A 13,096-nucleotide genomic window follows, 5' to 3' on the forward strand; every position below is an offset into this window, starting at 1 on the left:
CTCCTTGGCGTGTTTTCAGGCCAGGAAACGGACTCAAAATAGCTAGAATCCAGTAAAACATTGCCTTGTGCTGATAACTCAACACTCGTACTATCTAGCAGCATACTTTTGGACAGCACTGTAAATGAGTTTGGGCACAGTATTAATTCATTTTAGAAAGACGATTGGGTTAGTGGATCACATTCTTATGCAACATCTTGGAATGACTATTTCCCCAGCTTATACTTACAATTTAATTCTTTATCAGAGGTTTCAAAGCATAAGAGATTGCTGCGAGGAAAATGTTCGATCGATATGAAATTCGGTATGTCGTTTGCTGTTCCCAACAGATTTGGACTCTCAAATTGGTGAGCTGCGGCGGGAAAATAGCTCGATTGGCAGCACTGGCAATCCCAAATCCCGTTTTGTATTAAACACCAGCCAGCAACAATGCAACAACAATGGCAGCTGTGACAACACACAGCACCACCCACCGCCCACCGCCCCCAAAAAAAAAAACAAAGTGGGATTGAAAAAGCGAAAAACCAAAGTTTTGCAAAACTCTGGTGTCGTTTGTGGGGTTTTTTGTTTTTGATTCGGTTTCGGTTTTGGTTTCGGTTTTGTTCGGTTTTTTCGACCACGTTTCTACTGTACTTAATTTTTTTTGCTGTTTTTAGTTTTCGGTTTTGCTGGCGCAGTTTGGTCAACGCTGCGCAGTCGCAGCTCGGCCGCTTCTTCTTCTTCTTCTTGGAGCGCGGTACAAATCTTTTCAGTTGAGTTTGGAACGCGTAACCGTTAAAACGTACAATCTTGGAGCGGAAGTTTCAAGTTTCTCCATTCCATTTTTTGCGCGCATTTGAATATATTTTTTTACGGTGCGTGTGTGTGCCTTGTTTGTGGTTTTTCACTTAACACCCCATGCATTTCCGCCTTAATAATTTGTTTATATGTATATGTTTTCAAATGCCAGGCACCAAACATGCAGCGATTCCAAGTGTGCAGCGTCCTAATCCTGGCCTGGATTGCCTGTGGTAAGTGCCAAACTATTGCCAGCACCAATACATAATGCTCTAGGGCCTTGGTTACTGAATCGATTGCCACTCCCGCTTGCAATTAGCCAAACCTTTCAATTACTCGCGTGTGTGCGCCTCGAAAACGGAGCTTTTACTTTCAAAAATTCCACTGCAATCGCGTGGAGTGTCCAAATGCGATCTATAGTATATTTGCGAGTGCATACATATGTACACATATCGTGGTGCCCCTTCGAATCTGGCAAACCTAACGGTCTGCTCTTTTGTTCTCGCCTCGAGAATCGAGCTTCAGTCTTAATGTATTTTAATTACTGGTTTTTCGAGCCGAAGGCTGCTCCACTTAATCGTGCTGCCCGCCGATCTATAGCCATATCTATACCCTATGGCCGTAGCTGATTTGGCATGCAGATCAGGCGAGCGATCACTTTTGCTTTTGTTTCCACCACTGACTCACTGCGGAGATCTTGGTGCTGGCCGCCAATCACACACCATGCATGTGTACATATATGCCCGTATATCGTATATATCAGACGTAAGCCATCTGAAATCGGCCAGCCGATCCGGCAAGTTAATGAACTAAATAAAACAAATGCCAAACCCAACAAAAGTAGAACTTGGGCCCGTCAAACCAGTTGACAATTAGGTGCGATCTAGTTCTGGGTTAACCAAGGCGACCAGAAAGGTAGGTGCACAGATCACAGCGGACCGCATCGGATTATCGCCACACGCTTTGGCCTTTCGGAGAGCCATCAATGTCAATTATGTCACAAGAAGGCTGTTTTTGGTGGCTGAGCCATTTCCCAACCACTCGCACTTAATTTAAATGTTTTCACTTGTGAATTCCATCACCACTATGGCCATAGGCAAATCTCTATAAGTTGAACCACATGGAACTATCGCCAGGCTTCCAGAGATTTACATAAGATAGCTGGCTAATATCACGATTGGAACCTTGATGGACCAAGTTCAACCTCTCCGACAAGGAACAAAAGATTGAGGTGTTTGATCCACAACTTATTGATGGCGAGTGTGGAACTTAAATACCGGAAATCTTCACATATTTGAATATTTTCGGTTGGGGACTTCGAGCAAATTGTGCGCAGGCCGCTAGTCAGCCACTAACCACTAACCATTAACCATTAACCATTACCCATCGACAGTCAACAATCAAGCTGTTTCGGGCTTACATCACACCAGCTCCAAAGCTCCATCTCCACATCTCCATTTCCATTTCCACATCTCCATCTCCACAGCCCCATCTCCCCATCTTCATCTCCATTTCCAAAGCGATTCGAACAGCTAGACGCGGTGCGAAGATGCGCGAATTTGTCGTGGTCGCGATTGTGGCGTCACTTCCACTTGCATCAAAACCAGTTGGGCAGGTGGAAAGGCGGAGGTGGAGCAGGGGCGCCAGGTGGAATGGAGATAGACCGACTGGCGGACAGGAAGGAAGTGGACGGCACCGCGATTCGGGTTTGACAATGTTGGGAACATTGGTCACCGCTTTCGAACAATCATCGGCTGAATCGCTCAGTTTACATATGCCCATAGCTCTATAGAGCGCTTCTACACTGAAAAAAACAAGAGAACGCAATGGTCTAGGGCGTATATACATTTTGCAGCAAAGGGAGAACCATTTTAGTGCGATATGAATATGAATTCAATAAAAAGGGGGATAAGCACTGCCTTTAGAGATATTACCTTCCCAGCAAGCTCCGTATCCGAATATGGATTCCCAATATAAAAACAACCAATATAAATTGCAATCCGTCCCAATTTCCAGGACATGCCCTGGCCGTGGGATCTCCGGAGTGCCCCGAGAAGTACGGCGTGCAGGCGTACGCCCACACGGAGAACTGCGACCAGTTCTTCCTCTGCACCAACGGCACCCTGACCCTGGAGACCTGCGAGAACGGACTGCTCTTCGACGGAAAGGGCGCGGTGCACAACCACTGCAACTACAACTGGGCGGTGGACTGCAAGGGCCGCCAGTGGGATCGTGAGTAGCAGTCCAGCGAGTCCATCGAGCCGGATTCCCTAACTGAGGGGGTACTCTTTCTCGCCCGCTAGCCACTCCCATCTCCACGCCGGCCTGCGAGTACCAGTTCGGTCTGTACGCGGTCTCCAAGGACTGCTCCACCACCTACATCAAGTGCGCCCACGGTGAGCCCCACGAGCAGGACTGCGACGCAGGACTGGCCTACGACGAGAGGATCCACGGCTGCAACTGGCCGGATCAGCTGCTGGAGCACTGCAATCCCGAGGGTGAGCCTTCAAATCTCTAGCTCACTTTTAACGTGATGTTTAGAAGCATGCTCAGTTTTGTCCCCACCTGTTTCCCACTTGTCTCCTCACTCCTTGAATATATTTGTGTATTTTAAATAACCCAAATCATTCCAGCGGTCGTCGGCTTCAAGTGCCCCACCAAGGTGGACCCGAACTCGGTGGCCGCCCGCTTCTGGCCCTTCCCCCGCTTCCCCGTCGCCGGCGACTGCCACCGCCTGATCACCTGCGTGGAGGGGCATCCCCGCCTGATCAGTTGCGGCGAGGACAAGGTCTTCGACGAGCACACGCTGACCTGCGAGGAGCCGGAGTACGCCAGCGGCAGCTGCGCCAACTACGGCAAATAGGGATCGCCGGCCGCTCTGTATATGCCCACGAACAAAGTGCAGTGCTATCTCGATAATGTGAACGTTCGAATTAAAGGAGATACATACTTGTTTGCTGCAAACTGGGAGTTATGTTGTTTTGAAGCACCCCTAGGTTTCCATTGGTTCGCTGATTCGAGTGTGCACTGTAAGCTCCGACTAACCAACTACTTCCGTCCCTCCGTCTCTGCACTGTAAAAAACTTCCTAGCCCAATAGCTTGTTAACCTTTTTGCTTTCTAACCGTCTTTATCTTTCTTTACCTCTCCTTTCTGTATTATTAACTTGTTTTGTTGTTTGGTCTCTTTTGTATATGAATCGCAATAAAGTTAATTTTATTTATTGTACATTTCTTCAAGGCAAAAAAAGCCATTTTTTGGGGTTCGGTTTCGCCCCCATTTGCGTTTCCTTTGGAATCCTACACCCTAGATGTTCACAATTGAGCACAGCAAACGTGACGATATTAGGAAATATATTGAATGTGTTTTATTAAATTGAAATATACCAATTTAGTCTTATATAAGTCTTAAAATATTAGCTTGTTGATCTATAAAAGCTAAACGCAAAATAATTACGTTTGTAAAAAAAAAACATTTAAGTGGAGTTTGTTAAGAGGGACTGGCAGCTTAAATCAAGCACTCAAAAAAATAAATGCATAATTGGCTAGAGCTATACAGCAGAACTAATTGAACTTGGCAATAAACTTGTACAAAATTATGAAACAATTGCTGATCTGAAGCGTGATTGAGACTATTCATTTGCTAGGTGATCCTAAGTATTTCGCCAATACAACAACCAGCCAAGAACACAAACGATCCATACATTGGTAAGTGATGTTAAAACTATGCACAATTAGTTCCCAGCTTGTAAACATAGAATGGGAAAATTCCAGCATACAGATCAAATAAGTTCCATGGGCCAAGACGCCAACCAAAGTCTATCACATCGAAAATACAGGGAAGGAGCTAAACTAATGAACTAATATTGCTTAGGATTCAGTCGACCAGGTGACGGCCGTGGTCCTGGGGCGTGGAGAAGATGATTGCGTAGATCAGGCCGTCACGAACGGATTCCGTGGGGTTGCCCACGTTGAACATGAACTTCACGCGGTTGCAGTTGGCATCGGGCACACAGGAGTACATGGGATACCAGCCGGTCTTGTTGAACACGACGTAGATCTTGTAGATCTGGTTCCGGTATATGTACACAGGTCGATCGAACGTTATGTCCAGCAGCGAGTCGTAACGCACGCGTGCCGTGCAGTGGGTGTATGTGATCCTTGAGCCGTGCATGTCCTGGATGTGGGCGTACAGCACCTCGGTGTAACGCTCCGTAAAGCCGGCGGAGGTCATCAGCTCGCCACACAGCACACGTGTTGGCACCTGGACGCCCAAGATCCAGATGTTGGTGTCCACCTGGAAAGTCACGCCTGCATCCGTGACGCTGGTGTTGCGGAAGTCAAACTGGCGGGTGAGGGAGCGCATACAGTAGGCGCGCACCATGTCGTTGTGCGAGTTTCCAGCTGCGGATCCAGCTCCTCCAGCTGCAGCTCCGCCGGCGGGCGCCGGCGCACCCCGATCGCCACCGTCATCATCATTGGCGGGCGCTGGGACTGGCGCTCCGTTCTCATAGCCCTCGCCGAAGCAGCGCAGTGGGGCTGGCCCCGGTGCGGCATCTTGTGGGACGCCCACTGGGTCCGGGGGGCGCATGACCAACTCCTCGCCTGCGAAGCTGAATCCAGTGCCAACGGATCCGAAACGGGGCGCATTGCCCATCATCATTCCGCCGCCGGCAGGACCTCCGCTGCGGACTGCCGGACCCGGGAAACAGACGCCTGAGGGAGCGGCTCCAGTGCGGTACGAGGAGGACAGTTCTCTCTGGGCGTGCCGGTGGCCCGACTCATAGAAGTTGCGCGTGCTTCGCGACACACAGAAACCTTCTGGCATGTGACAATCGTTGAGCGAGGGACTGGATATCTTAATCAGGATCGAGAGGGCCTCGTGCTGCTGCAGCAGCTTGGAACGGGCCGGCCCCTCGGCGAACTGCTGCGGCGTCATGGTAAGAAAGCGGATCTTTTTGACCGCCTGCCGGAGCATAGCTCCATCGAGAATGGTGCGCTGGGCGTCCATGATGTTGATCATGTTGGCGGCGGCATCGGCGGAAGCGTCGCTATCGATAATCACCAGGTCGTCAGAGCCGGAAGCCACGTCTAGCGGCGGGGAGGCAGCCGCAGGCGCCGCTGCTGCCACTACAGCACCAGAGGAAGTGGAGGCCATGCCTGCGTCCGTCTCGAAGCTGTCACCCTCGTCGTCCTGGTGCATGTGCTGCACCATGGCCGCCACATCGGGCTCCATCTTGATCTCTTCGACCAGCACATGACCGGCAGCATTGTCGGGCGACTCCTTGGTCAGCACCTGACCTCCGCCAGCAGCCTCTTCTTGGCCGGGCTCGTTCAGGATGCCCCGCTCACTGGCGAATTTCAGCAGGCAGTTGAACAGATCCAGCTCGGAGTCGATGTTCAGGCGATTTTGGTCAAGTATGGCCATCAGGGTGGAGACCTCGATGTCTAGGAAGCTGGGATCGGACAGCACCTCGCGCGTGTTGGCTGCTATTAGGTCCATACTGCTCTGCATGAGGCGTGGCTCATCGAACAGCTTGGCAAACTCGTACGCCCGGCAGGCGTTTTTCGGACTAAGGTCGGCCCAAAGGAAGTGGGTGCAACGGGTGACCACGTGGGGCAGCATGTACTTCTTGGCTACGTAGCACAGCTCGCAGGCCTTGTCGAAGGACCCAATGGTGATGCGGTCCGTGTAGATGTACTCCAGCATCGCCTCGAACGCCTCCGGCTGCACGTCCGGTATGACGATGGGGTCCGTCTTATCTGGCAGGTTGCCATAGAACATCCGCTCGAACACCGGCGAGGCCATGGCCAGCAGCAGCTTGTGGCCAGCGATGAGCCGCTGGGTGGGCGAGGAACCCACCAGAAAGCGGCAGTCGGCCCACTTTTCCGAGTGCAGAAGGTACTGGCCCCGGTCCTTCAGCTCTGTGAGCCCGTTCTGCCAGTCGATGTCCATTGCCTGCGGTGGATTGGCTGGGATTGGGATCACTTCAATCGAAACGTTGTCCGCTCTGATTTGTGAGAATAATCCACCTTTTTGCGAATCGGTTTGGAATTTTGCGAAATTGTTATTATTTTACGATACCGATAACCGAAAGCGTTATTGTCTGCGCCTATCGATTGACAGTTATACCGATAGTACGGGGCTGCCAAATCGCGTAATAATTAAACAGTACTTACATGAGTTCACTGGCCTAAATATCAAATTTGAGGTTTCAAGAGTAAGCATTATAACTCAAAACATACTTCGGTTACTAAGCTAAGATTTAAAAACTCGGGCTTCTCTTTAGAAATCGATAGTGCATAAAACCTGCCACACTTCGATTAGCATCGGTGTTATCGAGCAGATATCGTTTCATGTTCCAGCTCTAGTTCTAATAGCAACAATTGCAAGCGAAAAATATTAATTAATTCGGCGCATTTAAACAGCGGAAAGAAAAAAGGGCTAACACGAGATCCAGGATCATTGTATAAGGGGCCACAAGCGAAAGAAAGCGCGACAAAAGGCAGACGCTTTTATAATAATAATATCGCTTGTCACCTGCACCCGTGCCTGTGCGTGTGAGAGTGTGCGCGTGTGTTTGTGCTTTGTTCTGCGAGGGTATCGTTGCGTTTTGGAAATGGCAAAGAAAACCTACGATTTGCTTTTTAAACTGTTGCTGATCGGCGATTCGGGAGTGGGAAAAACGTGCATATTGTTCCGGTTCTCGGATGATGCATTTACGTCCACGTTCATATCGACCATAGGTGAGTAACGGGACATACACGCAAGTAACGCACATACATGCATCTGTCCACCCGCACCGCACCGCACACACACGCACACGCACATGTCAGCTGCGCAGCCAGGATATATGTATATATGTGTGTGCGTGTGTGACTGGGCGTGGTACTGCCTTATCGACAGGCGGACGCACTGCTTGATTCGATCGCTTATGGAGTGAAAAGCGAGCAAAATATGTCATTTATGTGGCTATATAACTCCCTGAACGTGAACTTTTCGTTCTAAACTATGATCGCAACACGTAACACAGACGTGTGATCATTTAGTTGGAATGCGTGCTCCAAATACGAATGTAATGAATCATCATATCACTGTGGAACTGCTTTATTTTGTTAAATTACAATTCCAATATAATCGATAACACCGCCGTGACGTCATTCGGCTCTAATTGCGTTTGTTTTTCCGCACTACATTTGTTTTACTTGCTCCCCAGGCATCGATTTCAAAATTAAAACAGTTGAGCTGCGCGGCAAGAAGATCAAGCTGCAAATATGGGACACCGCCGGCCAGGAGCGATTCCACACGATAACCACCTCGTATTATCGAGGCGCAATGGGCATAATGCTCGTCTATGACATAACGAACGAGAAGAGTTTCGAGAATATAGTCAAATGGTTACGGAACATAGACGAGGTACGTGATCCCCCTGCGAGCAATGGCCTTTGTCCGTCTAAAGTGTTCTTTCCCCTTTCAGCACGCCAACGAGGATGTGGAGAAGATGATCCTGGGCAACAAGTGCGACATGACGGACAAGCGGGTGGTCAACAAGGAGCGCGGCGAAGCGGTGAGCATCCCTCATCCTTGGTGTCCCCATAAAACAGCAATCGGTCCCAGAGATTCCCAAATATCCATAGCTGAAGTTAGATTCTATAGCTCTTGTGCCCTTCTATTCCATTGCATTTGTAGAATGTGTTGATTTGTTAATAGCCAGAGGTAAATAGTAGTTTGGCAGTTGATCATATATTAGTGGATAGGTCCAATAGCTTTTTGCTACATGATACAATGACAGATAAGTAATGAAAGAGTTTGGTTATCTAACAATCAAGACGAAACTACATATTTAGTCCTATGGTATGTCCGTGTTAATCAGAGCAAATGAAAATTTCCGCAAGAGGCAAGCACACAATTTATTTTAGAACTATTCTGGTTATTTATTAAGAATGATACTCATTGATCGCACACGCCCCACGTCTGTTTGATCAATTTGTTTACCAAGCTAATAATTTGCCCCCCTTTCCCATCTCTGCCCACGTTTAGATTGCCCGTGAACATGGCATTCGGTTTATGGAAACATCCGCCAAATCGAACATAAACATCGAGCGGGCCTTCTGCGAGCTGGCCGAGGCCATTCTGGACAAGACATCGGGACGCGAGTCGGCGGAGAACCAGGAGCGCGTGATCATCGACCGCCGGAACCAAGAGAAGGCGCCGGGCTACAGCAAGTGCTGCGCGTAAGAAGCGGCGTTCCAGGCGAACGGGGCGTGCTTTGGCCCGGTTTGTGCTTAGCTGTGCGTGGGAAAGGCGGCGAAAGACGGATTGGATTGGACTGGATCGGATAGGAACGGAAAGGAACAGAACGAAGTGGAACGGGAAGCGTTGGGAATCGGTTTCTGAAACTGCTCCGCACGCACGAAGGGAAGCAAAGCAATAAGGTCGGGGTCACTCGCACGTGGGGAACTTACTTATTACGAGGATACGCAGATGGAACAAGCAACAGAAACAACCTACCTAAAGTTTAACAACAAGCAACAGATATTGTAATACGAACATTTGGAAGCAACTTTACAAAACTCCGAGCGACGATGGTGGTCAGGCAATGGTCAGGCGGCATGGACCACGTTAGTTAACGCACACCTAACTTGGACACGGCTCCGTTCGCAGAAGGAGCGCGGATCTGCATTTCGGTTAACTGACGTGGCCAGAAGATCAGTTCCAGCCACTGTCCAGCCACACGAAACGACAATGATAGCGAGGACGCAGACATAAGCAACTTTTGTAACGTACTTTTGATATACATATAGTCTTACGATTCCTGTACTCAGTCAGTCATTCGTTTGATCGTTCGTCCTATCGTCCGTTCGCCATCACTCGCCTCCCCTGCCGCCCCACTTAGTGTTTCGTTTTGTTTTGCGTTTCCGCCTAGATATAAAGAACATCTATACATATTATACATCGGATAGTATATAGCCTATACCTAGCTTGCTTTCGCTTTGTTTGTCGATGCTAAGCCAGCGAGGAATTCGATGGAGCGGGTGGGGATGGACGCCCTGCTCTGCTCTGTGCCCTGGCCACTCATCAAGCCAGATCCTGGCCAGAGTTGGAGTTGCAGTGGGAGTTCCAGATTGAGATAGAGGTGTACCGAAATTGTTTTCTGATTATTGCCTATATATATATATATATCTTTATATATATAACTACACACCGTATATCGCATCGTTTTTATGTGCATTCGCGCTCGCACACCCAATTTATATATATATCTGTGTACACTTAAGGGGGCGTGGGTGTGCGCGCGTGTATATCTCCATGTTTCTATGTAAGGACGGTGCACGCCATCAATGTAGCATTCGCATTTGCATTCGCATCCACTTGGGAGGAGCGCCCAAACCCAACGCACCATCAAGCGCTCGCCTCCCGTCTCCTTGTAATTTTATTCTACATTTTTTTTTGTCGTGTAAACCAATTATTTGTAACTGTATATGGATTTAGTTTAGTTGTCCACACCAAATGATTTACCGATTAAAATATAAAGAACAACCTAAACCATGTCATATAAACGAATGACTCATTTTTGGTTCATTTGGGGCTTTCAAATGGTAAATGCCATGGCCAATCATCACTATTAAGAATGGATTTGAATCTGGCCACAGGAATCCCAAATTTCTGCAGTCGAACTGCAACTGAAGTGTATAAATTTAACAATTTATTCGAAGAATCTTCGGTATAAAATACATCCTGCATCAGGTAAATAAAATCAATTGCAACAATCGTACATTCGATGTACTACTTGGCAGTCCGGTGAACACATACACCCGCGATCCAGGTGGATAGCACCCGGAGCTGGTCGTCCAGAAGAATGAAGTCCGCGTCCGAGCCAAAGTCCAGGGTTCCCTTCTGCTGCTCGATCCCCAGGCACTGAGCTGGATGCAAGGTGGCCGCCTCGATGGCGTACACCACGGAGCAGTCTGCAAAACGGAGCATTTAATGCGAGTTCTATCGGGGATCTCCCACTCACCGGTCGCCTTCTGGAAGATCCGCACGCACTCGTCCATCGGGGCGATGCTGCCGCACAGCGTTTCCGTGCCTGCGATGAACGCCTTGCCCTGCTTAACCTCCAGCGGCAGCTGTCCGATGTGATGCACTCCCTCCTCGAGTCCCAGCGCCGATATGGCGTCCGTGACCAGGATCAGGCCCTGCGGATGTGTGCGGTAGGCGATTCTCAGCGCCGCCGGATGCGTGTGCACGCCGTCCGAGATGATGCCGAAGTACACGGTCCTTCCGTGCGGCACTGCGTCCGAGGCCAGCAGTCCCACCAGGCCGGGATCGCGGTGGTGGAACGGCAGCATGGCGTTGAACAGGTGCGTGATCAGGGTGGCGCCCTGCTGCACGGCTCCCTCGCCATCGCTCAGCGAGGCCATCGAGTGGCCCAGGGCCACGGTGATGCCTCGTTCCACCAGCTGGCCAATCACCTCCGGGTCGGTGACCTTCTCCGGCGCCAGGGTGATGATCTTGATGCGGTCCAGCGAGCCGTACGTCTCCTTCAGCGTGCTGAGTCCCTGCAAGCAAAGCAAACACAGGGCTACATTTAAATAATCTGCAATGAAAACTGGTCTCCCACCTTATCGATGGTCTGTATGCAGTGCTCCGGATGGGCGCCCTTCTTCTGCGGATTGATGAACGGACCCTCGACATGGATACCCAGGATGCCGGCTCCCCTGGAAACCTCTGCGGGAATGCGCGGCAGTATGGTGTGGTAGCTGTCGCTGGGCGAGGTAACCAGCGTGGGGCAGAAGGAGGTCACCCCGCTCTTGACCAGGCCGCGTGCCACCATGGCCACGCCCTCCTCGATGGTCTCCGTGTCGTGGGAGAAGTCCACGCCATAGCCACCTGTGGAACATTTGCATTTGGGTTTAGAAGCTACTTTAGATGGCACTACTCGATGGATATGATAACACACCAGGGACTATCTACATCGCACGTCCAGCCTTTGTCCCCCAAAGACAAAGAGGCAGCTTATCGCGGCTCAGTTTGAGCACAGTGGGCCAGCGCTGCAAGGGCCCACTGTAGCCCACTTGCGGTCGAGCTCAGTAGCTTGGGGCCTGCGAAGTCACGATAAGATTAACTCGCTCCGATTACGGTGCTCCCTATTGCGGCTTGCCGCTTGTCAACGGGTAAACTGAATGGATGACCTTGGCGGCCGATCGGAGCGCGACGAAAGTGCCAATTAATTAATGGAATTCCAGGCAAAGTGGCACCGAAAAAGCCCAGCAACATAATTTCCATATGGGAAACATGCTGAATGTGGAAAACTCTTGATTTGACATATATCTTTAGCTATATCTATGTTATCTTGGAGAGTCATAAATATGGAGTGCGTTGCACTTGTTCCAATCAGTGTAGTAGGCGCCAAAACGAAATGACTAGATGTAGATCCTAAAAGTAATCTCTATATCTACGGCCATGAAATGTTCCATGATTTATGTGCAGTTCAGAGCTCAAACATGTCATGAGCTTTTCCCAGTGCAGCAGGGGGAGTAGAGTCGGGGCAGGTGCTCACCATTGATCTGGAGGTCGATGTAGCCGGGTGCGACGATGGCTCCTCCGCAGTCGATGCGACAGTGGGCCTTGGCCCGCTCGTCGAAGAACACGGGCTCCGGATTCACGATCCGACCGTCGCGCACCCACAGATCCTCGTGGATGATCCGGTGGCCGCGCACCAGGCGGCAGTTGGTGAACTGCAGCAGGCGCTGTCTTCTCGCCGGGATCTCCTGCTCCAGAGCCTCCGGCTCCTCGTCGGTGCACTTCACCCGGATGTCCATTGGTGGGAGCGGGGCTGGCGATGCGGGCGCACGGAGCGATGGCTCGCAAATAAACAGAGGAGCGTAAACTAAATTAAAACGAAAAACAAAAACGAACCTAACAGCAATCAGATGTTGTGCTGCCAAATCAGCTACTTCCTAGCCATGTGCTATTGCTTGCCTTTTGGGTATTTTCGTTGCTACTTCATGTAAGTTGTAATGCAAATGGTGGTTATATACGACTGCATAAGAACTAAACGCCCATTAGCGTACAATCCTGCCTATATGCATTACTTATGGAATTGAAATAATACAGCAACATTGATAATCTCCAGCTAACTGCGCGTCAGCACTGATTACCTGCCTACCTGCCGTAGCAATCAGCTTCTGGCCGGGGGCACTCGATTCATGCCAATCGTTATCGACTAGATTCAAATTGAAATTCAGCGAATTAACGCAGTTTCCGGTGCACAGCCAATTTGTTTAACCAGTTGTCGCGGCCTTGCGCCACCGACCCCT

The 13,096-nt window shown here is 49.9% G+C and overlaps 4 protein-coding genes across 6 annotated transcripts; 2 read left to right on the top strand and 2 right to left on the bottom strand.

Moving 5' to 3' along the window:
- The first annotated feature begins 694 nt into the window (after positions 1-694).
- Positions 695-4,079, top strand: LOC6550365 (protein obstructor-E). Its single transcript, XM_001977826.3, has 5 exons — positions 695-854; positions 950-1,010; positions 2,794-3,009; positions 3,081-3,275; positions 3,411-4,079. Exons 2-5 carry the CDS (start codon positions 959-961, stop codon positions 3,638-3,640), a joined length of 693 nt encoding a protein of 230 aa, XP_001977862.1. The 5' UTR covers positions 695-854; positions 950-958; the 3' UTR covers positions 3,641-4,079.
- Positions 4,080-4,092: 13 nt separating this feature from the next.
- LOC6550366 lies at positions 4,093-6,923 on the bottom strand. The gene has a single exon (XM_001977827.3). The coding sequence runs from the start codon at positions 6,729-6,731 to the stop codon at positions 4,653-4,655; it is 2,079 nt and encodes a 692-aa protein (XP_001977863.1). The 5' UTR covers positions 6,732-6,923; the 3' UTR covers positions 4,093-4,652.
- Positions 6,924-7,076: 153 nt separating this feature from the next.
- LOC6550367 (ras-related protein Rab-10) lies at positions 7,077-10,340 on the top strand. Its single transcript, XM_001977828.3, has 4 exons — positions 7,077-7,522; positions 7,993-8,192; positions 8,254-8,343; positions 8,817-10,340. The coding sequence occupies exons 1-4, from the start codon at positions 7,396-7,398 to the stop codon at positions 9,012-9,014; spliced, it is 615 nt and encodes a 204-aa protein (XP_001977864.1). The 5' UTR covers positions 7,077-7,395; the 3' UTR covers positions 9,015-10,340.
- A 120-nt stretch (positions 10,341-10,460) lies between these two features.
- LOC6550368 (N-acetylglucosamine-6-phosphate deacetylase) lies at positions 10,461-12,727 on the bottom strand. Of its 3 annotated transcripts, none has more exons than XR_003408016.1 (4): positions 12,337-12,727; positions 11,398-11,666; positions 10,795-11,327; positions 10,461-10,744 (listed from the first exon to the last, which is right to left on the bottom strand). XR_003408016.1 is itself a non-coding variant. In XM_001977829.3 (4 exons), the coding sequence occupies exons 1-4, from the start codon at positions 12,596-12,598 to the stop codon at positions 10,563-10,565; spliced, it is 1,254 nt and encodes a 417-aa protein (XP_001977865.1). In that variant the 5' UTR covers positions 12,599-12,727; the 3' UTR covers positions 10,461-10,562. The 3 variants fall into 3 exon arrangements, 2 of the variants coding, with proteins under 2 accessions (XP_001977865.1, XP_026837571.1); XM_001977829.3 differs by having other exon boundaries at positions 10,795-11,335; XM_026981770.1 differs by lacking the exon at positions 12,337-12,727 and having other exon boundaries at positions 11,398-11,549.
- Positions 12,728-13,096: the final 369 nt, after the last annotated feature.

This window comes from Drosophila erecta, unplaced genomic scaffold (genome assembly GCF_003286155.1).
Source record: "Drosophila erecta strain 14021-0224.00,06,07 unplaced genomic scaffold, DereRS2 tig00000126-arrow-pilon, whole genome shotgun sequence".
NCBI lineage: Eukaryota > Metazoa > Arthropoda > Insecta > Diptera > Drosophilidae > Drosophila > Drosophila erecta.